This window comes from Mauremys reevesii, linkage group 11, assembly GCF_016161935.1.
Source record: "Mauremys reevesii isolate NIE-2019 linkage group 11, ASM1616193v1, whole genome shotgun sequence".
Classification (NCBI taxonomy): domain Eukaryota; kingdom Metazoa; phylum Chordata; order Testudines; family Geoemydidae; genus Mauremys; species Mauremys reevesii.
In genome coordinates this window covers 19,954,273-19,981,186 of record NC_052633.1, presented here as the reverse complement: position 1 = coordinate 19,981,186, position 26,914 = coordinate 19,954,273, and the positions used below count along the sequence as shown (strand labels likewise).

At 45.7% G+C, this 26,914-nt stretch overlaps 1 protein-coding gene and 1 long non-coding RNA gene across 3 annotated transcripts in view; one reads left to right on the top strand and one right to left on the bottom strand.

Annotated features, from left to right (window-relative positions):
• Window positions 1-26,914, top strand: part of KIAA2012 (KIAA2012 ortholog) — a 91,694-nt gene that overhangs the window by 13,538 nt on the left and 51,242 nt on the right. The window contains exons 3-11 of the mRNA XM_039493713.1: window positions 1,703-1,865; window positions 2,984-3,136; window positions 12,714-12,910; window positions 15,344-15,569; window positions 15,964-16,079; window positions 17,823-17,991; window positions 20,008-20,259; window positions 21,627-21,818; window positions 22,949-23,077. Coding sequence (XP_039349647.1) covers window positions 1,703-1,865; window positions 2,984-3,136; window positions 12,714-12,910; window positions 15,344-15,569; window positions 15,964-16,079; window positions 17,823-17,991; window positions 20,008-20,259; window positions 21,627-21,818; window positions 22,949-23,077 — 1,597 coding nt within the window. The remainder of the gene's footprint in view (window positions 1-1,702; window positions 1,866-2,983; window positions 3,137-12,713; window positions 12,911-15,343; window positions 15,570-15,963; window positions 16,080-17,822; window positions 17,992-20,007; window positions 20,260-21,626; window positions 21,819-22,948; window positions 23,078-26,914) is intronic.
• Window positions 19,382-26,914, bottom strand: part of LOC120374294 — a 44,663-nt gene continuing 37,130 nt past the window's right edge. For both annotated transcript variants that reach the window (XR_005585988.1, XR_005585989.1), the window contains one exon: window positions 19,382-20,195. This is a non-coding gene — a long non-coding RNA (uncharacterized LOC120374294). The remainder of the gene's footprint in view (window positions 20,196-26,914) is intronic.

Below are 26,914 nucleotides of genomic sequence, written 5' to 3'. Positions count from 1 at the left end.
CTCAGGAATGGAGGTTGTTCAGAACTCTGAAATGTTCGTAACTCTGAACGAGACGGTATGGTTGTTGTTTCAAAAGTTTACAACTGAACATTGACTTAATACAGCTTTGAAACTTTACTATGCAGAAGAAAAATGCTGCTTTCTCCTTTTTTTTTAGTAGTTTACATTTCACAGACTACTGTACTGTAATTGCTTTCTCTCTTTCTTTTTGTTTTTGTCTCAGTCTCTGCTGCTGCCTGATTGCGCACTTCTGCTTCCCAATGCGGAGTGTGGTTGACTGGTCAGTTCATAACTCTGGTGTTCATAACTCTGAGGTTCTAGTGTATCTATTATAGAATTGCTTTTCTCTCCCAAGTGTGACACTGAGTTGCTCCTCTGTTTTCAGCACTTTCACTCCTGGTGGCTGTGATATGCAGGATCCAAGTCTTTCTAGCTGAAGAAGAGTGACAGGTCTCCCTTTGGTGGAATGTCTCAATGCTACTCCTAACTAGCCAGAAAAGTTACTGTAGGGCAGAATGAAGAGCTCCTTCCCTGCCTAATCAGGGACTAAGTGTGATGCCCTCTAGGGATTCTGTAGGCCTGCTATTCATAGTATCATGCTTGCAAGGCACAAAAAGTTCTCAGAATCATTTCCAGGACATGTGAAGCATCACTTTGCAGTGTGGTGTCAAAACACCATAATACAACATCACGATGTTTGAAAGCAACTTCGCTACACTGAGCCATAGCACAAGGACACCAAGTCCCAGAATCACAGCATAAACTTTACAAACATTATGAGAGTGGAGTTTATCCCATCTGACTAGTACAGATAGGTGCACAACCCAACAAAAGAGAAATAAAAGAATTAAACCTGGGTTTCCACATGGTAGTATATAGTGCAGCTTGGTCTCTGGCCTAGACCAATCAAGATTCCTTTAAACAATCAGTATCTAATTCTATTGAACAGTGTGGTCTCATTTAAATTTAAACGAAGTCTACATTCCGGGACTTTAAGAAAGGTATTTGTTTCAACCACTCTTACACTTTGATTTAACTACATTTGATTGGAAAATGTGGTAGCTCTTGAAGCCCAGTGACTTGGTTGCATTAATGATATTAACGAGAGCTCTGATAAAATTAGAAAGCATCAGAAAGCTAACTCAACTTTTTCAAGCTTCAGCATCCTGTCAGGGTTTGGTTGGGAATTTCAGTTAAGGTCCAGATCAGTTTTTATTTAATCCACTCTCATTTTCCACATGGGTAGAGAGATTTAAAATAAATAAATAAATAAATCCACGGCCTGGTCCTGCTCTTGATAAAATCAGTTGGAGCATAGCCATGAACATCAAAAGTAGTAGGATTAAGTCCCTGATGTCCAGAGCATAACTTTTATTTTCTTGACAGATTATCGTTAGCCTTCACTGGTATTTAATTTTAGCTGAAGATCTGAATTGTTCCCTTGTTTTGTTTTGTTTGTTTGGGGTTTTTCTGGGCAATTTCCAGACTCGCACTCCCAACCTGTTTGCTTTAAACTCACCATCATGTGATTTCCCCATCATAGCCTACCGTCTGGAGATGCCTGTTCTACTATGCCTGCAGGCAACTTCAGGGTTTTTTCCCCTGAGTTATTGATTAGAATCTGTTAACATCAACTCACCAGCTGCAGGGAGAAACAAAATTTAAAGCAACTGAAGTCTTGCCATGCATATTATTGCTGCAGAAGGATCAGAAAGGGACAGCTTGGCATCCACACCTCCATTTCCTGAAAAAGCCGGATAACCAGATTGATCGACAGATTCGCCCAGGCTATTCAGCCAAGAGGTACCTCTTCAGACTCTCTCAGACCTGGGATCCTAGCATTATATACAGGCTCCAGTGTGCAGGTCAGTAGAACCTAAAGTTATGCAAGGTTCGTGCAACTATTTCTAAGCTAACATTTGGGTGATTGTGTGTTACAAGTGGAATTAAAAGACCAAGCCCTTTCTTGATGATAAACAGAAGGAATAGACTTCATCTCTAGATGCCTAATCCAATTTCCTTTGAAATCAGTGGAAAGACACAGATTTCAACAAGAGTTGCATTGGATCCGCTTGTTATGTTTTCTTAATGTTTATGAAAGCTACAGTACTGAATACTAGTATCTGATATGCTCATAATTTAAATACAAGTGAGAAGTAACATGGAAAAGATCCATGTTCTGTACTTACTGATGTGGAAGTTTCTCACGTTCTCAAATCTATCAAAATGGAGGTGGGCCCAAGCTGCAAAATTTGTATCCTGAGTCAGACCTAAACTTCCCCCAAATTTGGGGGTGTTAGTTTAGTCCACTATAGCAACAGAGGACAATCACAAAGTTTGGATCTGGATCCAAATGTTACCGGACTTCAGGGGAGTTCAGCTCTGAGGTTTTGGTTTGGGCCAAAGTCTAACTTTCAGCATCTTCCATAGATGAAGGTTTATTCATGGTCCATATGTATTTTTAATTCTTCAGTCTGTACACAATTGAATAACCTGCAAACTACAGGTAATATATGTTGGAGTTTACAATCTGAGCCAATATACTGTACTAGACTGGTTGAAAAAAAATTTTTTTTAAATGAATATTCATGAAAAATTTCAATTTTGTTAAATAAGGCCATATTATTTCTATTTTTCAAACTATTTTTCAACATTATTGGAAATTAAAAAAATATCTTCTCCAGTTTTTATTTTATTGGTTTTTCCCCCCTTTTCAGTGAGAGAACAAAAAGAAAATGAAAATGGGGGGCGGGGGGAAGGGAAAGCCAAATTGAAAACAGAAAAAAATAGAAATTTCACAACCAAAATTGTTGAATAGACAGAAACTCATCCTTTTCAAAACCCGTGGAAGAAAAATGGCCTCAAAATTGTTCAGTATTTCCCCTTCCCTCCATTTTTCAGTCTGGTATAGCCAATACATGTAACATTCTCTCCTGTCCTATCTCAAGTAACATATCTTTGCTTTGCAATATATGCTTTCCAGGATATATCAGGGACCCTTTATTGCTTCAGAATTCCCTAAACACACCAAATCACAGAATAGGACAACAGGACCTGTCAGCTGTACCCAAAAAATATCACCTCCTGCCTGTGTTCCCATCTTTCTGGGCTGAGCTAAGCCAACACATCCATCCAGGTATAGTAGCAGGTAGTTATTTTTTAATAGAAAAAAAATCCACCCTGGGTAAGATTTAATATTTGATTCAGTGTTTATGCCTGTAGGCAGATCATGTGCATAATAAAGTCTTCTTTGAAGGAATGTATTATTACTAAGTTATCTTATGAGATAGCTCTCAATAAGGAAACATTTCATAGAAAAGGTGTACTTCAAAAATTAGTAAGGGAATGTTTGAGATTAGAACAAAACCTATTGAAACCGTCAGTGAGATCTCCAGATAAGATAAAAGAGTGAGTAAGCAGTACAGCTAAGGGCAAGGAACAAAGACCTACACATGTACAATCCTCTGTTAAAGTTAAAGGAGTTGTGCACTAATAGTTTACATCCTTAGGTTTCTACTTCATGCCATTATTCCTGCACCACAGCCGCAAACTGCAAACACAAGAACCCAGCATTTCTCTACTTAGCATGTCCTTCATTTTACAGTAGGTGTAGAAAAGCGCCATGATATTGCTCTTTCTTCCATAAGACTGTCTCCAAGGTTATCTGTGGTGATGCTGCTGGCACCACTCTGAGGCCTGGTCTACACTAGGCGTTTATGTCGAATTTAGCAGCGTTAATTCGATTTAACCATGCAACCGTCCACACCAGGATGCTAATTAGTTCGACCTAGAGGGCTCTTTAGTTCGAATTCGGTACTCCACCCCGATGAGGGGAGTAGCGCTAAATTCGACATGGCTATGTCGAATTAGGCTAGGTGTGGATGCAAATCGAACTTAGTAGCTCCGGGAGCTATCCCACAGTGCACCACTGTGTTGACGCTCTGGACAGCAGTCCAAGCTCAGATGTTCTGATCAGCCATACAGGAAAAGCCCCGGGAAAATTTGAATTCCTTTTCCTGTCTGGCCAGTTCGAATCTCATTTCCTGTGTGGACGTCGTGGCGAGCTCAGCAGCACTGGCAACGATGCAGAGCTCTCCAGCAGAGGAGTCCAGGGAATCTCAGAGTAGAAAGAGGGCCCCAGCATGGACTGACCAGGAAGTCTTGGATCTGATCGCTGTGTGGGGCGATGAGTCTGTGCTTTTGGAGCTGCGCTCCAAAAAACGGAATGCAAAGACCTACGAGAAGGTCTCCAAAGCCATGGCACTCAGAGGATACAGCCGGGATGCAACGCAGTGCCGCGTGAAAATCAAGGACCTGAGACAAGGCTACCAAAAAATCAAAGTGGCAAACGGACGCTCCGGAGCCCAGCCCCAGACATGCCGCTTCTACGAGGCACTGCATGCCATTCTCGGTGGGTCTGCCACCACTGCCCCACCAGTGACCGTGGACTCTGAGGATGGGATAGTGTCGACGGGCAGTTTCTCGGCGATGTTCGCCGATGGGGAAGATGAGGAAGGGTTTGTGGAGGACGAGGCAGGCGACGGCGCTTACAATACTGCTTTCCCCGACAGCCAGGATCTCTTCATCACCCTCACAGAGATCCCCTACCAACCCTCCCCGGCCGTTAACCCGGACTCTGAATCAGGGGAAGGATCAGTCGGTAAGTGCTATAAACATGTAAACATTTATTTTTTAAAAAACAGGAATAAAAACTATATGAAAAGAAGGTCAATACATATAGGGATCGAACAGAAATCCTCTTGGGACAGTTCCACGAAGCTCTCGTAGAGGTACTCGAAAAGCCTCCGCAGGAGGTTCCTGGGGAGAGGTGCCTTATTGGGTGCTCCGTGGAAGCACACTCTTCCGCGCCAGGCCATCCTGAGGTATAGTGGGAGAAGTGCCTCGACCAGCATGGCAGCATAGGGCCCTGGTCTGTGCAGGGATTCACGCAGCATGCGCTCTCTGTCTCTCCTAGTGACCCGCCTCAGGGTGATCTCGCTCGGTGACTGCAGCATCTAATTAGGGGAATTACTGTAATGTTACTATTGTGAATGCTTGACTTTTCCTTTGCATAACAATGACCGTCATTTAACAGCCACGTGGTGGAGGCTGCAGAGGTAAAGCATACAGGGATCTTTCCCGGGGACAGCCACGAGGGGCTGGAACAGGGTCAGACTTTATGCTTTCCAGATTGCCTGCAGCAGGAGGGCACTGCTATCCATTAACTGTTAAGCAGCCTAAAGTTTACGGCTTACCAGGCCTGGCTGCTACACGGATTCTGCTGTCCTGCCCCGCTTGTCCGATCTCCAGTGCAAGACCCCAGGCAATGAAAGCGAATGCCGAAAATTCGAACTTGTCCTGAGAGCACATGAGATAGGTGCCCTGTATGGTCTTGTTCACAGAAACTGAGTAGACTGTGTTCACTGTTCGCAAACATGTATCTTTTCAAGGAAATCACTTCCTTTTTGCCATCACACAGCTGCGGCTCTTTCCCGAACTGCCCCGGCATCCCCCTCACAGAGGCTGGCACACATTAGGCGGCGAAAGAAAAAGACTCGGGACGAGATGTTCGCTGAACTGATGGCCTGCTCCAGAGCCGAGGCGGCCCAGCAGAGCCAGTGGAGGGAGACCCTCTCTCAGCAGCAGCGCTCACACAGCGAACGGGAGGACAGGTGGTGGCAGGAAGACCAGCAGGCGACTCAAACGCTGCTTGGACTAATGAGGGAGCAAACGGACACGCTCCGGCACCTTGTGGATGTTCTGCAGGACCGTAGGCAGGAGCAGAGAGCCCCCCTGAACTGTATCTGCAACCGCCCTCCCCCGCCACAAAGTCCTGTTCCCCCCCTCACCCAAAATCACAAGAAGGAGGGGCGCTAGGGGCCGTGAAAACTGTCACTCCACCCCAGCAGAGCGCTCATGTACCAAACAGCTCTCATTCCCTAAAGTATGAGAATTGCTTCCCTTCCTGGCTCACCCGATCCAAAATCCCAGTTTCATCCCCCAACTGTGTAGTTGAGTATTAAAAATAGTTTGCTGTTCATTACTGTTTCCGTCATGTTTCTTTGCAGAAGACTTTGTGTGAAGGGGAGATAGAGGTTTGTTAATTGCATAGGACGGCCACCATTACCAGGGTACAGACATGGGGGCAGGATCAACAGCAGGTCACACACAGAGTACAGTCACTAGGCACCCGGGTCACTCTGGGAGGTGTCTGCTGCCCCAGGTCAGTCTGGGAGGTGTATGCTGCCCCAGGGTCCGAGCGCCTGGCATCCACAAATGGCAAGGCAGGCTGCCCTTACCATGCCCTTCCACCCTAGCCATGAACCTCTCCGATGCCCTGAGCCCCAGCCAGAGCCATCACCCCCTACACCTACTCACCCTTCCCACACACCCCTCACCCCTTCCTGCAAACCTACCCCTTCCTGCACACCCTCCTGTAACCGTCCTCCCCCCAGAGACCGCTGTAGGAGCAGGAGCCTGTCAGTCCTCGAGTGTAGAAGCGGTCTGTACATCACTGCACACCGTACCCACCACAGTCTGCGTCCCTGTTTGAACCCTTTAATGCGAATTCGTTAGTAAAGAAAACTTTGTTAATTAAAAATGTTCCAATAACTTTATTTTTAAACGTCTGTTGGAAGGGGGGAAACCTGGTGAACGGGGTATGTAACCGCTGAAAAAAGTCAATAGTAACTGAAACAGGGGCAGGTTCAGCTTCTCTGTAAAGAGACCGGACAGTCATAGGTTACCCTGCTCTCTGAGGAACCTAGCTTTCAAAGCCTCCCGGATGCACAGCGCTTCCCGCTGGGCTCTTCTAATGGCACGGGTGTCTGGCTGAGCGTAATCAGCAGCCAGGCGATTTGCCTCAACCTCCCATCCCGCCATAAAGGTCTCCCCCTTGCTCTCACAGAGATTGTGGAGCACACAGCAAGCTGCAATAACAATGGGGATATTGGTTTCGCTGAGATCCGAGTGAGTCAGTAAGCTCCTCCATCTCCCCTTGAGACGTCCGAAAGCACACTCCACCACCATTCTGCACTTGCTCAGCCGGTAGTTGAAGAGCTCCTTGTCACTGTCCAGGGCGCCTGTATAGGGCTTCATGAGCCAGGGCATTAGCGGGTAGGCTGGGTCCCCAAGGATCACTGTAGGCATCTCTACATCCCCAACACTTATTTTGTGGTCCGGGAAGAAACTACCTTCCTGCAGACATCTAAACAGACCAGAGTTCCTGAAAACACGCGCGTCATGAACCTTGCCCGGCCACCCGACGTAGATGTTGGTAAAACGTCCCCTATGGTCCACCAGTGCTTGCAGCACTATTGAAAAGTAGCCCTTTCGGTTAATATACTGGCTGGCCTGGTGGGCCGGTCCCAGGATAGGGATGTGAGTGCCATCTATAGCCCCACCGCAGTTTGGGAATCCCATCGCGGCGAAGCCATCTATGATGACCTGGACGTTTCCCAGGGTCACTACCTTTGAGAGCAGTAGGTCAACGATTGCGTGGGCTACTTGCATCACAGCAACCCCCACGGTAGATTTGCCCACGCCAAAGTGGTTCGCTACTGACCGGTAGCTGTCTGGCGTTGCAAGTTTCCAGAGGGCTATGGCCACTCGCTTCTGCACACTCAGGGCTGCTCGCATCCGGGTGTCCTGGCACTTCAGGGCAGGGGCCAGCAAGTCACACAGTTCAAGGAAAGTGCCCTTACGCATCCTGAAGTTTCGCAGCCACTGTGATTCATCCCAGACCTGCAGCACTATGCGGTCCCACCAGTCCGTGCTTGTTTCCCGGGCCCAGAATCGCCGTTCCAGAGCATGAACGTGACCCATTGCCACCATGATCTCCGCGGCGTGGGATCCCGTGCTTTGAGAGAGGTCTGTGCCACTCTGACACTTCATGTCCTCACCGCGCTGCCGGAGCCTCCTCGCCCGATTTCTCAGCAGCTGACTGTGGAAGAGGTGGACGATAAGGTGCGAGGAGTTGACAACGGCCATAAGTGCAGCGATGATCGCAGCGGGCTCCATGCTCGCTGTGGCGTCCGCGCTGTCACTGACCAGAAAAGTGCGGTAACAGATTTCCCGCCGGCGCTTTCAGGGAGAGAGGGCGGGAGTGACGGTTGAATGACGACAGTTACCCAAAACCACCCTCGACACATTTTTCCCCCAGCAGGCATTGGGCATTCCAATGGGCAGCGGGGACTGCGGGAACTGTGGGATAGCTGCCCAGAATGCACCGCTTCCAATGTCGACGCTGGCCCCGTTAGTGTGGACTCACAAAGTCGAATTAGTGTCCTTAGTGTGGATACACAAATTCGATTTCATAAGGTCGAATCCACAAATTCGACCTAAGTTAAATCGAACTACTCTTGTAGTGTAGACATACCCTGAGACATGACTAATGCCTCCCAAACTCATTTAGGTCTGATCCCAAGAGACACTATAGTGCCCTCAACTCCCATCACAGGCAGTGGGGGCTGAGAACCTCAGCACATCACAGGAGGTGCCGAGAACATTTCAAGGGTAACCCTGTGCTCTGCCTGCTCATGCACTGGCCCAGCCATTCCCCGGTTTGTGCACAATGGTCACCCTCAGCTCTGGAGCCAGGACTGACAATTCCATAAATGTAAACCTCTTTTTGTAAAAAGTGGATTTTTGAAGTGAATGTAGTGCTTCAAAAGGATGCATGCACCAAGAGCGGAGTGCTGCCTTTATCCACAGGGACAGCATGAGCAGCAGCAGAGCAAGCTTCGCCACAAACCTGTCAGGTACATTTGGTTGTGTGGATACTTGTCCACTGGGAACTGGACTACCAAGTCAATTTACATAGGTGACTGAACAGCCCTCAGGCAGTAAGGACTCATTACTGAACGGTCTGGATTCAAGCCCAGTGACCTAGGTGAAGAGCTCTGTATCCCATTACCAGCCTTCCCACCCAGCTCTCCTTTAGCCTATTTAATTGATTCATTGCTGCTACTCCAGTACACACGTTCATACATATATTTCCAAGCGGTGTCAATAGCCAAAAGCCTCTTTTCTCATGCACACCTGGGAAGGCAGCTGTGACCATTTCTCTCTGATGTGGACCTTGCCTCAGTTACCTGCTGCCTTTGCAATAATCCCATCTGGAGGTCACAATGGGAGTGTTTACACTGCAGCTGGGAGTAACCCTCCCAGCCCAGGTAGACAGATTCACACTAGCGGGGCTTAAGATAGCACACTAAAAATGGAGACATGGCTGCGCCAGTGGAGGCTCAGGGCTGGGCACCCGAGCTAGACCCAGGAGGTTGAACAGGTCTGAGCTCGGATGGCTAGCCCAAGCCTCTGCTGGTGCAGCAACACCCACACAGCTGTTTGGAGCGTGCTAGCTCGAGCTCTGCTAGCGCAAGTCTGTCTACCCACACCGGGAGGCATGCTCCCTGCTGCAGTGTAGACATACCTACTGACCTCTAGATGGCGTTATCCATGAAGATCACTCAAGAACCACACAGCTGGTTCCAAATACAGCTAGCTGCCTGCCTGCTTGGGGATGTTAGCTGAAGCGAGCATATCATACCAAGAGCCATGCCCTGGCCTCTGCTCCAGGAATACAAACCATCTACATAGCTGCTGGTCCTGTACCATCTCTCTCCCTAGTCCCCAGCATAGGAGGTATAAATGGGGCATGAAGATACCTTGGTGATTCCTGACGGCCAGAGTGAACCCTTGGGGCCGTGGGCAGCTGGGTACAGGTTTGATACATCCCAGGATCTAGGCCCAGTTCTCCAATGACTGCACTGATTTCCTGTGTGCTTCCACTACAAAAATAGATCAATGTCAGAAGCCCCTATAGAGCTGTCAAAATCCCGCTCAAAAAAGCCACACAAGAGGCAGCTGGGAGAGGGTGGGAATTGTCACAGGTCCCCATGCTGAGTTACCCTCTAATTGTTTCCCGGGGGTAGGCAGAAGTTTGTTTAGCCCCCCCAAAGTGGGGGATCTGCTGCAGGCCCTGTGGTTTCACTTTGCTTCCCAGTCCCCTGCCGCTTTCTCTACACAATTCTAGGCTTAGACAGTTAGTTACTGCTCCTGGAGCCTCCCTTTAAGGAAGTGAGGTTTCTACTACATGGAAGGAGCTCCATGAAAAAGTTACACTGTACAGCCTCAGGCTGCATGAACTCTGAGTGGATTCCCCTTGGGGTTGGGGGAAGGAGGGAAATGGCGTGTACCTTTCCCTTTCTGATACAAGGATTCTGGAGCCCAGGAAGCCTGCTACATGGAAAGGGTGGGATGATACTGTTTAGTGACCCAGCTCCAGGGCCGGCTCCAGACCCCAGCGCGGCAAGCACGCGTGTGGGGCAGCCCTTTCCCGGGGGGGCGGCAGGCTGGGCCGGCGGACCTGCCGCAGTCATGCCTGCGGGAGGTCCACCGGAGCCCCGGGATGACCGGACCTGCTGCAGGCATGACTGCGGAGGGGGCGCTCGTCCCGCGGGTCGGCTGGACCTCCCGCAGGCATGACTGCGGCAGCTCAAGCAGAGCCGCCGGACCTGAGAACCGTCCGCAGCCGCGGGAGGTCCAGCCGAGCCGCGCGACCAGCGGACCCTCTGCAGTCATGCCCGCAGGAAGTCCGCTGCTCCCGCGGCTCCGGGGCGCCTCCCGCGCATGACTGCTTGGGGCGGCCAAAAAGGTAGAGCCGCCCCTGCCCAGCTCCCTTCCCTTCCATGCAATAAAAAGCATATGTGGATCCTTCTAGGCCAGAGCAGCCCAGTCTGAGCCCTGGCTATCAGAGAGATCTCCATATTCCTTATACACCAACAGGAAAAGCAGAGACCACGAGATGTACTCTAACCAGCAGTCATTAGATTTGGACATTTAAGAAAGATTGTTCCTCAGCAGAGGAGCCCCTGATCCAACAAAGCTAGAATAATCATTTCAGGGCGTGGTGTCAGACTTTCATCTCCTCTCGAGCTTTTGCTTGCAGGGGGTGACTGTGGCATGTATACACACAGGGCCGGCTCCAGGCATCAGCGAAGGACGTAGGTGCCTGGGGTGGCCAATAGAAAGGGGCGGCACGTCCGTCCGTTATTGGGGCAGCACATCCGGGTCTTCGGTGGCAATTCGGCGGCGGGTCCTTCACTCCGTCTTCCTTTTTGGCAGCACTTTGGCGGCAGCTCAATCGGATTTTTCTTTTTTTTCCCTTCACCGCTTGGGTGGCAAAAAAGCTGGAGCCGGTCCCGTATACACAGTTTGTTCTGTGCGGAGTAATAATAAATAACACCACCTTTTATATTGCACCAGTTCAGTTGCTTTCTGTCTGTTGACTGGTCAGTGCATTGTTTTAGTAATTTTGAATTTGCCCCCAAGGATTATGTGAAGGAAGCATTATGAATCTAAAACAAATTAAATAAACTTCCAGTGCAGCCAGACTGCTTCAAGGAGCTACCTGAGCAAATCCAAATCAGTGTGTACCTAGTCTGTTGGCCCCACTGAAAGCTATTACAATTGGCCAACAGTTATGGAGCAACCAAGGCTACTCTGATCTTTCTCCCCTGTGAGGCAGCAGGTGGCCACTGGAGGGTGTGGGAAGGAGGGAAGTGCTGCTGAGCACAGAGAGAGGCTAGGAATAGTAAAGGGTCCCAGTGTTCCTGGCCACACCACAGCTGCAGGGCAAGATGTGAGAAGAAGTGAACCCCCAACTCCTCCACAGCAACAGGCATGACTCAAACACATCAGTTTAAAAATTGCAGAGAGCAGCTCAGGGGACACGTTTTCAATTCATAATAAAATGCACAGTTTTTTTCTTAACACATTCATCCTCTGAAACCACAAGTGGCCTCAGGGCACAGGTTAGCTGTGACTGCTCTAAAACATTACTGAAATATTTGTTAACTTTGCAGAAGACATATGTCGAGGCAAACCCTTTGCTAATAAGAAAATGCCAACAGAATAAATGTACTGAACAGACCATAATGCTACTGAAAAATTTGTTGCAAGCCAAGGCCTTGCTGACCATAGAGCAGGCTTGGAGCATGCATCTGTCAAAGTAGTAGTGGAAACCCCATATAAAAATATAGTACAAGGAAAATCCCCGGTACAGTGAACCTCTCCCACATCTGCCTGAGGCTTGAAAGTTAATTTCCATAGTAATTTCCTTTTCAACTTGATGTTGCTTTGCTCTTGGTTCAATGAATACCTCCCCTGTTTACAGTCCCTGCTAGGATACAGGATGTGAATTATTAATGCATGTTGCATTCAAGTTATGTTTCAATCCTTTCTTTGGGATGCATAGTTTTAATTTCCAAAGCACTGGGAAACACCCTAAAAAAATCCAATCATTGAAGTGAACCCCCACTTTCTTGAATATAGTATCAATTCTGAGACACATTGTGATTCACCTGTTCCCAGGTACATGGGAGAGCACACAAGGAGCTTTCTACCCTTTTCATGCCCTGTAGAAGGGCCGCTCACAATTGCTGTCCCTGAGCTCAGGTGGCCGTGGCCCCACCCTCCTCCATATCAGCCCATTCCTAAAGGATGGTTCAACCTGCTTTAATCACATATGCTCCTTTCCTGAATGGCCTGGAGATGTCCCTGTGGCACAACCTGGCCCGGCTCTCCTGCTGGGGTGGTACAGTTCCCAGTGGGGATCAGTGGCTAAATGCCACAATTTGGCCCTAAATAACTTAGAACCTCTGTGAAGTGTAACAGTTCACTTTGTAATCCAGTCCTGACAATCTGTCTTGCAGGCCAAAGTTATTCAGTTCAGAAGAAGGCCGAGAACAGAGAAAACCGGGTGGAAGGACATGAAGTAGAAACACGTGGCCAGAGGAGAGCTCGAGTACCTGTTCGGGTTTCAGTGAAAAGATTGAGTCTAGAACTCAGACCTTCACCTGCAAAGGAGGCCACCTGGAGTCAGAATGCAGCATGCACAAAGGTCCCACAGGTACCACTTCTTCATTATCAAAGATGATCTCTGTCTTCATACAGATCAGAATCCCCTCAGTTCCCCTTGGTGCTGGACTAGCAGAGTGGTTATTCTTACAGCAAAGTTTTGCTAGTATGAGCTCTGGCTTCAACATGCAGCAGATACTAGTTGCATATGATAGCTGGACATACACAAATCTTTAATCGTCCCAGGACCCCACCTCCTCCTGAAACCCTCCCTTCCCCCATCCCCCCACAGTGCTGACGTGTTTTTTTGTTTGTCTCTCTCCCCCAGTTGTTTTTTAACAAAATAATTGTTTTGGTTTGAAAGCAATCTTTATTCCATTAATCAAAAGCAAACAGAGCCCGACAAAGCAACAATTTCCTTAAACCTTCACAGTGCATAGATTATCATAGATTATTAAGGTTGGAAGGGACCTCAGGAGATCATCTAAGTCCAACCCCCTGCTCAAAGCAGGGCCAATCCCCAAATGGCCCCCTTAAGAATTGAACTCACAACCCTGGGTTTAGCAGGCCAATGTGCAAACCACTGAGCTATCCCTCCCCCAATCATCTGCACCAATCACAATCACCTCCTAGAATTACAAGCACTGCACTCCTGAGTATAGCAACAAATATTAGTGGCTTTCAGCTTCAAATTGCTGCAGTTAGGGAAGCCCATTTGTGAAAAGCCATCCACAATGTCACACACATTGCCCAGAGTCACGGTCTTTCGGAACAGGATGAGATTAATGGCCCTGCACACTTCCATCAACACGAGTCCAACAGTCAACTTTCCCACTCTGAACTGGTAGCGACTGATCAGTAGCCATCTGGGGTAGCCAGCTTCCACAGTGTAATCGCCACGCGCTTCTCCAATGACAGGGCAGTTCTCATTCTTGTGTCCTTGCACCACAGGGCTGGGGTGAGCTCATCACACAGTCCCATGAAAGTTCTGCAGCCACTGCTCATCATCCCAGACGTGCATGACAATGTGATCCCACCACTCAGTGCTTGTTTCCCAAGCCCAAAAGTGGCACTCCACTGTGGTCAGCAGCTCAGTGAATGCCGCAAGCAATCTCGTGTCGTAGCTACTACGCGTGGTGAGATCAATTTGAACTCCTCTTGCCTTTGTAGTTTAAGGAATAACTCCACTGCCACTCGTGATGTGTTGGTCACAGCGAGCAGCACATCGGTCTACAGGAATGGATCCCACACTGTTGACCGAAGAGGCAGAGCGCGCAGTATACTAACTGTTGAAAGATGGCACCAAATGCGGACGGAAGCACAGGGATTGCTGGGATGCGAAGCAATGCATCATGGGGCATTGGGACAGGACCCAGGATGCCCCACGACCCCCTCCACCTTCCTACAACTCTTCGCGGCAGATGAGGAAGAGATGCTCTGTGGGATAACTGCCCAGAGTGCACTGCTCCGAATACCTCTGCAAGTGCCGCAAGTGCGAACACGCTATTGCGCAGGCAGCTGACAGTGTGAACACACAACAGTGGTTTCTCTTCAGCGCTCTCTGAGTGGCGCTGTAACTGTCGGCTCTGTAACTGTGCCAGTGTAGACATCCCCTTACTCTTCTAGAACGCTTTTAGTCAGTAGATCTCAAAGGAGGGCAGTATAATTAGCCCCAAAGCATGCCTTGGCAGCACTGACTGAGTATACTGAACTGAAGCTGTTATATTCTTAGCATTTGTCTCTTCCTCAACGCTGTGTCTTTTTCAACATCTGATTTAAGAATTGCTGAATAGACAATAAAAGATCAAATTTACGTACAAAACAGGAGCTACCATGCAAATGGTCATAAATTAGTACATATTCAGAGAGACAGCAGAAGAGTAACACCCAGCAGCATTATACCCATTAGAAGTTCTCAATCTTTTGGGGCCTCCCATCTTGCACCACTGAGGTCAGTGGGAGTTTTGCCATTGATTTCAATGCAAGCAAACATAGTCCCTTGAACTATATGGTGTGTGTATATATTATATACATACATACATACATACACACACACACACACACACAAAATAATACATTTAACAAAAAAGAAGTGGTTGTATATTTAAACAGTTGATACCCCACATAGAATGAAACCTGTGACAACTGAGAAGAGAAATACTTAGCATTATAAGTCAGGCTGAAATGGTATTCATGAATGTGGGCTTGTAAAAAAATAGATGGTTGAAAATTTTCTGTTGAAAAATGGTTTAATGGAAAATTGGTTTTTGACTAAAATTCTGTTGAAAAAAAGTCTGCTTTCCAAAGAGAGTTTTTGCATTAAAACTGAAGACTTTCAGTTTTCTGATAAAAACTTTAAAATTTTCTGTGGAAAATTGACAAAAATGATTCCTCCCCAATCTCCATTTTCATTTAAGTTAGCTGCAGGGGAAAACCATTTTCTATCCAGCTCTATTGTAAAGCCAGTCATTCTGCCATCTCCTAGGGCACAGAGGTGGAAGATCACCAAGATGTGGAGCGTGCAATGGAGGGTCAATGGCACGGGGAAAAGCCACACCAGACAGAGAGTCAAGAGTACCATGAAAAGCTGAACCAAATTGTCAAGAGCTCTGTTGGGAATGCCACTATTGATACTTCTCAACTTTTGAGTGAGAGATCCTACATGACTTTCTATGGAGGCTATTTCGCTGGAAGAAAAAAGCCCTACAGTGGTAAGAAATACACCTCCTTATCTTTATTTCTTGTCATAGTTTTGTTTGTAATAAATTTACCGGACTTCTGAAGACTGAGGAGAGTCCAGTAAATGTTATGTATACTGGTTATAACAGTCACCTCTGGATTATGAGCACAGCAAAAATCTCTGAGGTTGTATTTTAATTAACGACTATGGTCATGTGTTGCAGTGCTCATTGGGAAGAGGACAAAGAGTTGTATGAGGAAACTTTCCTTCTCCTTATTACCATGGGTGCAGGGACTGGTAAATGTATTCCTCCTCCTGTCCTTGACAGGTTCAATGATAGAGTAAATACTGACCCTTATCTGATGCTATTAATACATATTTAAATGTCATCCTCTTTTCATCTCATCTCCATTTCCCCCCCTCAGTTAAACAAGGGCATCTGAATAACCAGGATGGCAAAGAAGAAGGGCACCTTATTGAAACAGGTTTTTTCCCTCCTATTCAGTCTGCCATGGACTCGGTCAGGGTGGAACACAGAAAGGTCAGATTTTTAAAAACAAATATGCAGTTGTTGGGATAACGTATGAAGTGGGTTCCTCTCAGGGCTCATAACATGAATATAGGCAATTTTGTGCACATACAAATTGCCATATTGGATCAGACCAGTGGCCCATCTAATCCAGTATCCTGTGTCCTACAGTGCCAGGATCAGATGCTTTAGAGGAAGGTGCAAGAAACTCAGTAGTGGATAGTTATTGGGCAGCCTGCCCCTATGGAAAGTTCCTTCTTGAACACCAATAGTTAGAGGTTGGCTTATGGGTTTCTATCCCCTCCAAAACACATTTATTTTTAAATATTTATCTATTTAAGTGTCTGCCCCTTTCTGTAATTGTGAAAATGGAGTTTTATCCATTTCAGTATATACAAAATAGTGAAAGTGAAGCTATAAAGGGAAACGAAGTGCTATTCCCCTCTTTGAGGATGCAACAGAATGCTGGAGATGCTGATACATGAATGTTCTTGAGGTCAGTCCTGAGGCTACTCTATACCACAGGGATAAGGGCACTTGAAGTGTGAAAGTAGCAGGTGATGCAACAAAAGACACTGAAGAAGTGAGGGAAAAAAAATACTTACGGCCACATCAGCACTACAAAGACAAGCATGGTTGTTCCTTGGCATGGCTACAACACTGTAACAGATTATATGTCTAGGGTTATAGTTCTTGTTACCACATGATCAGGTACCATCCACAATACACATTTTAATCAAGTTGTAACTGCATCAGGGGACAACCACGTGGCAACCAGGCCTCATGATACAACTATATTTATAGGGTCGTCAGATTCAAAATGGAGCAAGAGAGTGTCCAACAGGAAAAGAGCTGAGAGTCTGAAGGCCAAATGCTGGTACCCACCACAAAGCCTCAATAAATAGGACTGTGCCTGGAGAGACTGAATGCTTCTGTGCGTGTGCATGAACACATGCATGTGCCCCTCTGCAGGGAGGGTCTGCGGTATCCAAGCATGTTGGTTCTTCAGATGCCCCCGTTGCTTGACACTTACAAAACCAAAACATGGAGGCAAATCTCTCTCTCCTTAACCATACCTGTCGTCATAACCTCATTTGTATATGTCTACACTTAAAACATGATACAGTTGCTGCTACGCCATTGTAGTGTTTTAGTGCAGATTACTACTGCAGGGATGGGAGGGGTTGTAGGTATTCCACCTCTCTGAGAGGTGATAGCTAGGTCGATGGAAGAATTATTCTGTTGACCTAGCTCTATTTGCACTGGGGGTTAGATCAGTTTAACTTCATATCTGTGGATTTTTTACATAGCGATGCCAGTGTAACTTCCTCAGTGTAGACCAGCTCTAAAATCTGATCCAACTCCCATTGGAGTCAAGAGAAAGATTCCTGTTAACTGCATTGTGTACGTGTATATATGTTTTAGAAAAACAAAGGCTTTAAACAATTCAGAACCATCAAGTTAAGCATCCTGGGCCTAATCCAGCTTCTTCTTCCACTGTGTTCTGGAGAAGTCCAAGGCTTTGATGTGGTGGCCAGGACTGGGACAGAATTGGGGAGGGTCAAACAGCCCATGTTCCACAGAAGATGCCCAGCAGAGATGGGGAATGAAAGAGAATGGAAGAGTGAAACCAGCCTGGCTTTGTTGTGCTAGTAGGTTGTGCTTTAGCAAGCCTAGAGAGTGAGGAATAAAAATGTAAGTCAAAAGTAATGGGACTATTCGGGGTTTCTGACACTTTTGATTTATATCTTACAGCAGGCGCCAGAGACTTTGAAGTTCCCTTCAATCTCAGAAGAATCACCCAGAGCCCAAGTGCCCCACAGGAAACAATTTAGATCCAGTGATCCGCCAAAGGAGCTTCTGATCCTGCCTTTGCTTATTCAGTTGCAAACCCAGCCCGAGACCAAAGCAAAGAATCAAACAGGTACCATCAGCTGCAGACAAAAGATTCTCTGGTCTATCTAAATTCAAGGTATCTGTAAGTTACACAATGATTAGATTGGGACTCCAGAAAAAGGGAGCTCTCCCATCCTGGACTGTGTCATTTCAGTGTTAGATCTTGTGTTCTTGAAGATATTCAGAGCAGGTTTATTTTGGATTCCACATGGTTTATATCCCAAAGATGAGTCAGAGCTCTCCGTCTCAATACAGCATAAAAGCAGCAGAGTTTCTGCTAATGTTGGGCAAACTTCAGCAGATTCAGATCAGATCAAAGACCCCCAAACTCAAATTGTTTTTCCAAAGCTTATCTGAATAAGCCAAACATTTTTGGCATGAAAAGGGTGGGCTGGAGATTGACTGATATTTCAATATCAGTCGAAGACAAGGAACATTGGATATGACATAAAGACAGTTCATTAAATTGAGGCACAGGGAGGTTGGCTGGGGGCCCAAGAGCTGCACGTGATTTGCCTTAGATGGAGAAGGTTGCAGACTTCTTTATCTTGAACACAGAGGTGTGCCTCACCTAGACTGCAGGTCCTAACATGCAATGCACCATCTAGATTTTGAGTGGCCTGCTTATCAGATCAAGATAGAGCACTGCATGCTGGCCCCTGCTTTCTGTAAACAAGCAATCTGAAGACTTTCACATAGAACTATGTTGCTACTTATAACTAGTTATGCCTCTTCCCCAATTTTCTCCTTCTCTGGACACCTTTTCCCATTCTACCTCATTCTCTTCTTTCCCTCCCCTTTTCCCACTGTTCCCGTCTCCCTCTACATTAGTGTTCTCTTCTTTTCCTCCCACATTTCCCCTCCCTTCATCCTCTACCCACCTCTTTCTCTCCCATTTTTCATAACGCTACTTCCATAGATTTTAGGGCCAGAAGGGATGCTATGACCATCTAGTCTGACTCCTGCATAACACAAGCATAGGATTTTGGTATCTCCCTACAGCTCCTCTTCCCCTGCCCTTTTCAGCATCATCCAGCTGTCACCCAGGGAGCACATATTTGCTCAAGCTGACTCAGCACTCTAAGAAGCAGCAACTCCTTTCTGTCTGGCTACTGATTTTATTCCCTCCACACAAAAGGAACTTTGCTACAGTTCCAGCTCAACATGAACTGGGGGGGGGGGAGGGGGGAAATGGCCCAGATGCTCCTGCTCCTCTCAATATTTGCAAACGTTAAATAAAATGAGAAACCCAATAATCACAGTAACAAAATTGTTGTAGTGCTACATATAAAAATATTGCTACTGCAGTCAATAGATCTTCATGAGAAACCACATGGGCAAAACTAAACTGTATCCCAGAACAACTGCAGGAATGATTAGAGGTACATTATTTTATTCAACAAAGCAGCATGCCGGTAACCATTTAGGGCCAAGTTCTGCCCTCAGATATATGCATGTAACTCCCAATGAAGTCACTGGTAGTTGACTAATTATACCAGTATCTGAGGGTAGAACAGAATGTAACATCAGTCCCACAAGTCTAGAGTCTGGCTTCAGTGAGATACTCAGAACTGTGCACTAAACAGAGGTTGTTCAAAAAAGTGAAGAGAACCCGTGTGTAGAACCCCGATATTGAATTATAGGAGAATATTCTCATCATGGAGGTGGATTTCATGTTTCTTCAAGGCCAGGTGTTGACCAAAGAAGCTGTTAAACTCAGCTATCAAATATGCTCCTGTTAGGAACACTAATCTGGTTCGCCCACCACTGTAGTTTGATTTCTCCCATTCCAGCATTGCACCAGTCTTGCTGGCTGAGACAGCAAGTTATGTCAGTCAGGTCAATTTCTTGACATGAAGAAGAGTTTAAAGATGCTGCTTGTGGCTGCTGTGTCCCCTGATTTCACCAAGTCTGATTTCACAATACAAGAGAAATAACAGGAAAATACAGAGGTTCAGAAACTTTTTTTCCAATAAACTGGTGAAAGAATGAGTCACATGAGCAGTGGCTAGTATCTCCATTTCATATTCCTCTTTCATTCCAGCAGCTTCTTGTGACAAGTCCAGATCAGAGGCTGATGACGACTGTGAGAAGTTGTTGGCTCCTTCACCACATGATCTCATTTCTGGGCCAGAGGGTACAACTGAACAGCACCAAATAGTCATTGGCGAAAACCCAGAGATACATCAAGGTAGCTTCTTCCTACCTCCAATAACCAGTCGAAAGTTCACTCTGGAGGGGAGGAAGGCAGGAATAAGAGGGGTGAATGCTGGAAAGGAGGGCCACTATAAAAGAGGTCAGTCAATACAAATCAGAGATTCAGCTTTTGCCTCAGTTGTAGTTAGACTAACACCATCTCCGCTATAAAACTAATTCAGCTTCTAGCTATTCACCTACTACAGCTCATCTTTGTGGCGATATTAGCCAATCACACGCCGTGATTGGCCACATTAGCCAATCTGATGGTCACTCTAAAGGAATTTATTTCACATTGAATTGTGTCAGAAGTATGTGTTGCATCTAAGCTTTGCATTAAGATAACACTCTAAGGGGTCTGTTATAATGGAATTTTGTTAATTCCTAACAACTGACATTTTATAACACTTTTCATCCAATGACCTCAAGAGGTTTAACAAATTTTATAAACCAGTTACAAGACATATTAGGTTTTACTTAGTTTGTTATTGAAATGCAACCGCTTTTGCTATGGAAGATATCAGACAGTCCACTGCACAATAGTCCAGTAGAGAATTTAAAGAACGTCTAGGCCAGTCGAAACTACAGGGGAATTTTAGGTAGACGGAATGCATTGATTAAACTGGAATTTAGCCTGAATACCAAAGTAACGAAAGTAGGATCTTTAATAACGACACTTCGTCATAGCCTACACCTTACATGTCATTTGAAAAATGGCACCTCCAGCAGCATAGCACCACTCTAGCACCAATACAGAGTCTGTCTCAAGAATGCTCCCCATGAACTACCACCACCACCTTCCTGCAGCAGCTAGATTTTCCTTGGAGCTCTTGGAACCCAAGCACTGGCTGCAAATAATTGTACAGAACAGAAACCACTGCTGTGCACTTAATATCTTAAGGGTATTAAAGTCATCAAGGCAGCAGTTATTTTCTATAAACTATAGAGATCGCCAATAAAAATTCAACATTTACACATTATCCACAATTACCCAGTGGAATCTAAGATACAGCAGTTCTTTTCTATTCCAAGTAGAGGGAGAAACTGTTGTATCCCAGATATCATTAGACTGTTACTATAGGAAAATGAGTCTTTTTTTCAAAGGCAACTACTGTAAGTCTGGTCTCAGACCCATTACTCTAATTCTGTACCACAGCTCATAGTTCAACAACAATATGTTGATGGAACACTTCATGTTTTCTTTAGGTTGATACAATTGCTCATCAGTTTTGTGCAGCACTTTGTAGACCACACAGCACTTTATAACTCTGGCAGTGAGAATAAAGATTAACTAGATGGGGTAGTTTAGCAGGATAGACAAACAACACACCAGTAAGTCACTGATTAATTGTGGCCATTTTGTGCATTCACTCCCTCTGCCTAGGTCTCTATTCTGTGCCCCGCCCCCCAGAAATGTATTGTTTTATGCAGCTCTTTAGTATTGTTCCTTATATGCTTTTTTCCAAGATGGTGATTTATTCACCCAGAATGCAGTCCCAAGATTAGATCTGCTGCCCCCTATATACGGAAAGAAGGGTCCAGGGAACCAGAGTAGCAAGACAAACTTCAAAACGTTCAGCAGCAGCACTATGACCAGCAGCACTTCTAAGCCTCTCCCGATAGGAATCACTCGTGGCACCCTACCAGAAGAGCTGAGAGGTAACATGTTTGTAGCATGCATGGATTCTGTAATTATGTTTAGCTGTTTGTACTGTACGTGCTGGAGGGACACAATACTTTTGTTTTTAAAGCTCCAGAACTTCAGGAGAAACTAACATGCTGGTTTTGACAGCAGCCCTGGGAATTCCGGGAATTGTTTAATATTCAGTGTGTGCATGTTTCTAGAAAAGTTAGTTCCTGATATAAGATGCTACTGAAAAAACATGCCCATTATATGGATTCTTAGGACCTGAGAAGGGGAAGGGACAATACTTCCAGCAGGAAGGAGATAGCTACCCTATGCTGCAAACAGACATGACAAAGCCAGCACACACCACTGGCATGCGCACAGGCATGCCGGTTAAATACAAAGTCGGTAATTCACAGGGAGAAGCCAGTGATGGAACTAAACTCCAAAAGCCTACAGTAAGAAAGTATAATTCAGTTAAAGTCAATGGAATGGTGCCCATTTACACCAGGGAGTTATTTCATCCCACGTTTATTAAACACGTGCCCTTGCAAATCCACAGTTCCGTTTCTATGCCAGATAACATCAGGCAGCCAAAAGCAGTGATCAGTTAGTGTCAACACCTGAAGTTGCCACTGTATCAGAAAGAAAAAAGATAATGGGTAATTACCAAACTGGAACTTCATTTGCAGATGGTGGGTGGGGTGGCATGAGGGGCAGATGGAAAAGAAAATGCCAAACAAAGTGCATTTTTCATGTCATAATAGGCTCAGAAGAGTCACGTTCAGAAATACAAAAACTGTAACAAAAAGTGCTGGATTTCCAGGCTGCCAAGCTTTGGAGGAATGGGGTTCAGAACTCAAAATCTGACCTGATCTGAAGGTCATACTGGACAGAACCTAAACCTCAAATAAAACACTCATGAGCCTTGGGGGGGTGGGTTTCAAAATCTGCTACTGAATGCTGTGTTCCAACCCATCTCTTGTAATGGACAGAGCTTTCTTAGAGTCACCCTGTTTTTAATTATGACATGATAATGTGGATGCAAGCACAGAGCTACTGAGAAGGATGTTTTCATGCAATGAACATTGGTGCAGTAGGTCTCCAGGTGTCCTTCTGGATGGTGTGTATTAGTAACAATGTTCATCTTTATGTTTTCAAGAGTGTTATAATGGTACTTCACTAGGCAGCCTCATAATGGGTCCTGATGGAGAAATTGTCTGTCTGTCCCTCTTGGGATCTGTCCAAGATGCAGAAGTTCCTGCTCAGTTTAGCTTCGTTCCAGATAAAGGTAAGGACACATAATCTGCAGAAGTTTATTTTCCAAGAGGAAGAAATGGCATGCATGGCTCTCCAAAGTTTCAGACAAACTGAATAAATAAAAATCAGATCCAGATCAGTGTTGTTCTTTTCACTGAGACAGGGTAACTTCTGCCAACTCAGCCACCACAGCTAATGTTTGCACAGCAAGTTCACTTGTGCTCTAGGATAGGTAAGATGATGGAATGGCTATTAAAAGGGATGCTGGATTGTGTAGCTGACTTTTAAAAGAGGTTACAAAACTGCTGTGGAATTTGCCCAGTATAAACAATGTCCTTCTCTCCTTTAAAGTGAGCCTCAAAAAGAGATGGCTAATTTATAATCTGCTCAAGTATTTGTGCTATGTGCCTCAGACAGCCAGTGTGAGTCATCTTCTGATAGACACGTCATGCAATCTCCAAAAACTGAAAGGGATACGAGCTTGTGGGAATAGAAAATGATTTGTTCTGAGAAAGGGCCGTCTCACGAGAAAAGAAGCCCGAGAGTGGTTAGTGCCAAGCAGCCAATAGACAGTAGGATTTGTTTCCCCAAGAATAACCAAGATGTGTGCTGGCGAGCTAGAGAGCTGCTGCAAGGAAGGTGTGATTCATGATAAGAAGGTCAGTACAATTTGCATGAGGAGGTTTAAATGATCGGTTACTACAGAAGTAGCTGGCTTGTATCATTAGAGAATGGCCAAGCCATTTGACCAAAGAAGCCCACAGCACAGCAGCCTTTGGTCTGCTGCTTTAATCTCTGGCTCAAAACCCAGATCTTTTCAAAGGGGAGAAGTGCTTCTGCTCCCCAGTGAAGACCTTATCTGAAAGTACCACAGTATTTTACAGTAATGATATAATTCATCCCTGCAACTATGACCCCTTTGTGCCCGCTCCACTGGAGTGAAGGGGCCGGCCATTAATTGGGAATTCCCCAGACATAGTGTCCCTCGCCAACTAGTTCTTCACCACTGTCCACAGAAGTCAGGGCATTCTCAGAGCTCTGCTGCACTCCAGCTATTCCCACAAGTAGCTATAGGCAGAGGACACAAGTTGCCTTAAGTAGTGTCAGGAGCCAAAGCAGCTCCTGCTCAGACCTGATCAGGGAAAGAGCAAAGGTGACACAAAGCCACCTTACTCCATCCTCCACCCTCTTTGCACCATATTCCCCCCCACCCACCCAATTTGCACCATCTTGTTACTGTATCTAAGTGTTTTCTTTGTATTATTTACATAGTTTACTGGTTAAAGCAAATGTTTGTTACTGACAGCACCCCAGTGTCAATACTGTTGCAAGCTTGTAAGTAAGTGGATGCTTCTTCTAAGTGCCCAACTCACTCTGGTGTCAGAGAGCTGGGTTTTCATTCTCTGGCATCCCCACTGGTAACAGAAATCCTGAAGGCCAAGTTAGGGGTTCAGTTACACCTGTGCTGCTCCAGTATGTTCAGAGTCTGCCCTCAGCGACACCTATGCAAACCCCGTTGTCTTCAGTGGCTTTGGACAGATGTAACAGGTAGACCATTATGTTGATACACAAGAAGGAACAGAATCCAGCTCATTCTTCTTAGCTAGGCTGAGTCTTCCAAGAGCAAGACTGCCATATTTGGGGTCAGGAAGGAATCCCACTGCCACCGCCCCAGGTCAGAGTGGCAGAAACCCTGAGGGTTTTTCACCTTCCTCTGCAGCCTAGGGCACGGGTCACTTGCTGGTTTGAATTAGAGTAAATGGTAAAGTCTGTGTAACCTGAAGACTTTAAATCATGATTTGAGGACTTCAGTAAAATTCAGCCCTAAGTTATAGGTCTATTGCAGGAGTGGGTGGCTGAGGTTCTGTGACCTGAGATGTGCAGGAGCCCAGAGAAGATGATCACAATGGTCCCTGCTGGCCTTAAAGTCTATGAGCAGCACAGACTGTGTCACTGAAGTAAGCTATGGCTATACACAGGAGATAGGACTGTTGATTACAAAGAAGCCTTTTTAACAAAGTCTTGCTTGAGAGCACAGCTGCACTTTGAGATTTGATTCCATAATCTTGGTGGTGGCTGATGAAAGAAGAAAGAATTGCACAGCTTAACTTTCAGAGCTCAGGGTGAGCTTGCAATTAGATTGCTTTAACCTGTTTTACTGATGAAGAAGACATGTAGAACATCTAGATTTCATCTTTCAAAAGTTAAGTTTTCTAACTATCTTTACTATCTTCAAACAAAGTTCTGCAGCCAGTGGCAGAATCTAGGTTTTATAAGGTCACCTATTGCCATTAACTGGTCAGCACCCAGGATTTATGCCCCCTAGAACTGTACATGGAAAGTGCCAGTTATGCACAGATCTGTCCTCCCATATGCAATGGAGACTGTCACCTCCATGGTACCCTCCTACATCCCCTTTGGATCCTGTGTAGGCCTCTCCATGGGGTCCTGGATCTTTGCAGAGGCAGGACATGGGGGCTTGGCAGGCAGGTGCAATGCACATCATTCCCCCTCTGGTCCTACCGAGATCCCCTGAGAAGACAATACACCCTCTGGCTGCAAACAGGAGGACATGGAGGGATCTCTGTGAGAGAACCATTGCTAATATTTCCTCCCCCAGCACCTCCTCCTGTGGGTTTTTTCTATGGTCAGGGTTGAAATGAGCCTTCCTGACATTTGGTCTGAGTGCTCAATGTCAGACACAAAATTAACCTTAATCCATATAAACCCACAGAGATATTTTCTGACGATATCAAGGATCCCATTTAAACCCACTAGAGCAAGAGAGTTCAGAATAAAGGCTAAGACCTTGTTCTTAACCTACCTTATCATGCCTACACAACAGAAGTGACAAACACAGTTGGGAAACGTGCTTGTACCTCTGCCTGATCATAGAACCCAGACAGCCTTCCTCTTGGCAGCATGGAATGAAAAAATATCGTTTCAAAATGGTGTTGGGGAAAGGGTTTTAGCCTAGGTCAAAAGACTTAGGAGCATGGTCATGTTTCAGAACCATGTTTGAATTTGATCATTTTTGTAGAATGAATAGGGCCTTCTATAAACTATAATTTTAACCTTGCTAGAAATAGCTCTGTACAGAAATGATTGTCAAGCACATCTCCAGAATTGTACAGGCAATAGCCTTTTTTCCAGTTTTCCCTATTCATTATAGTCAGGGCTTTTTTAATTTTAAGAACTGTTCTAGACCAAGCAGTGCTAAAGTATCCCCCTGAAGAAGCCCTTATCATGTGTGACACATTTTATAATCGTGTTAACTATGGATGCAAACTGTGTTAACCATGATACTCTTTTTTTTTAAGCATGTTTAAAAAATAGTTTCAGGGATAGTTAACTCCCCTAAGGCCCCATCTGCACTGGCTTTTAAACCATGCTTCATAATGGTGGTTGTCTGAATGTGTGTTACTTCTTTGATAATATCCCATGCTTTACAGCCAATGACCCTTTACACTACAGGACAATGATAGAGGCTACCAAATAAGCCACAATAAAATCTACATTACTAGCCTGTTGGGACATGATCCCCAGTGGAAGGACTCCTGTGGACTTCAGTGGGCACTGTGTCAAGCCTGGGGTGCCCACGGAGGCACAAGAAGTAGAATACCCTCACAGGAATCCTGCTCATGCACACCCTGGAGTGGCTTGTTGTTCATTTTAAAAAAAATCTTGTGCAGGGTCAGAGGGCAGAGTTACTAAAGTATCCTTCTCCTGGCAATGAGTTCCACAGGTTGACTGTGTGTTATGTGAAGTAGAAAAAAAGCATTCATGTTTATTACATATTCCCTCCCCACCACCCTTACAAGGTTCACTGGACTATTTGGACCATGCAAACAGATTTTTTTTAAAGGTT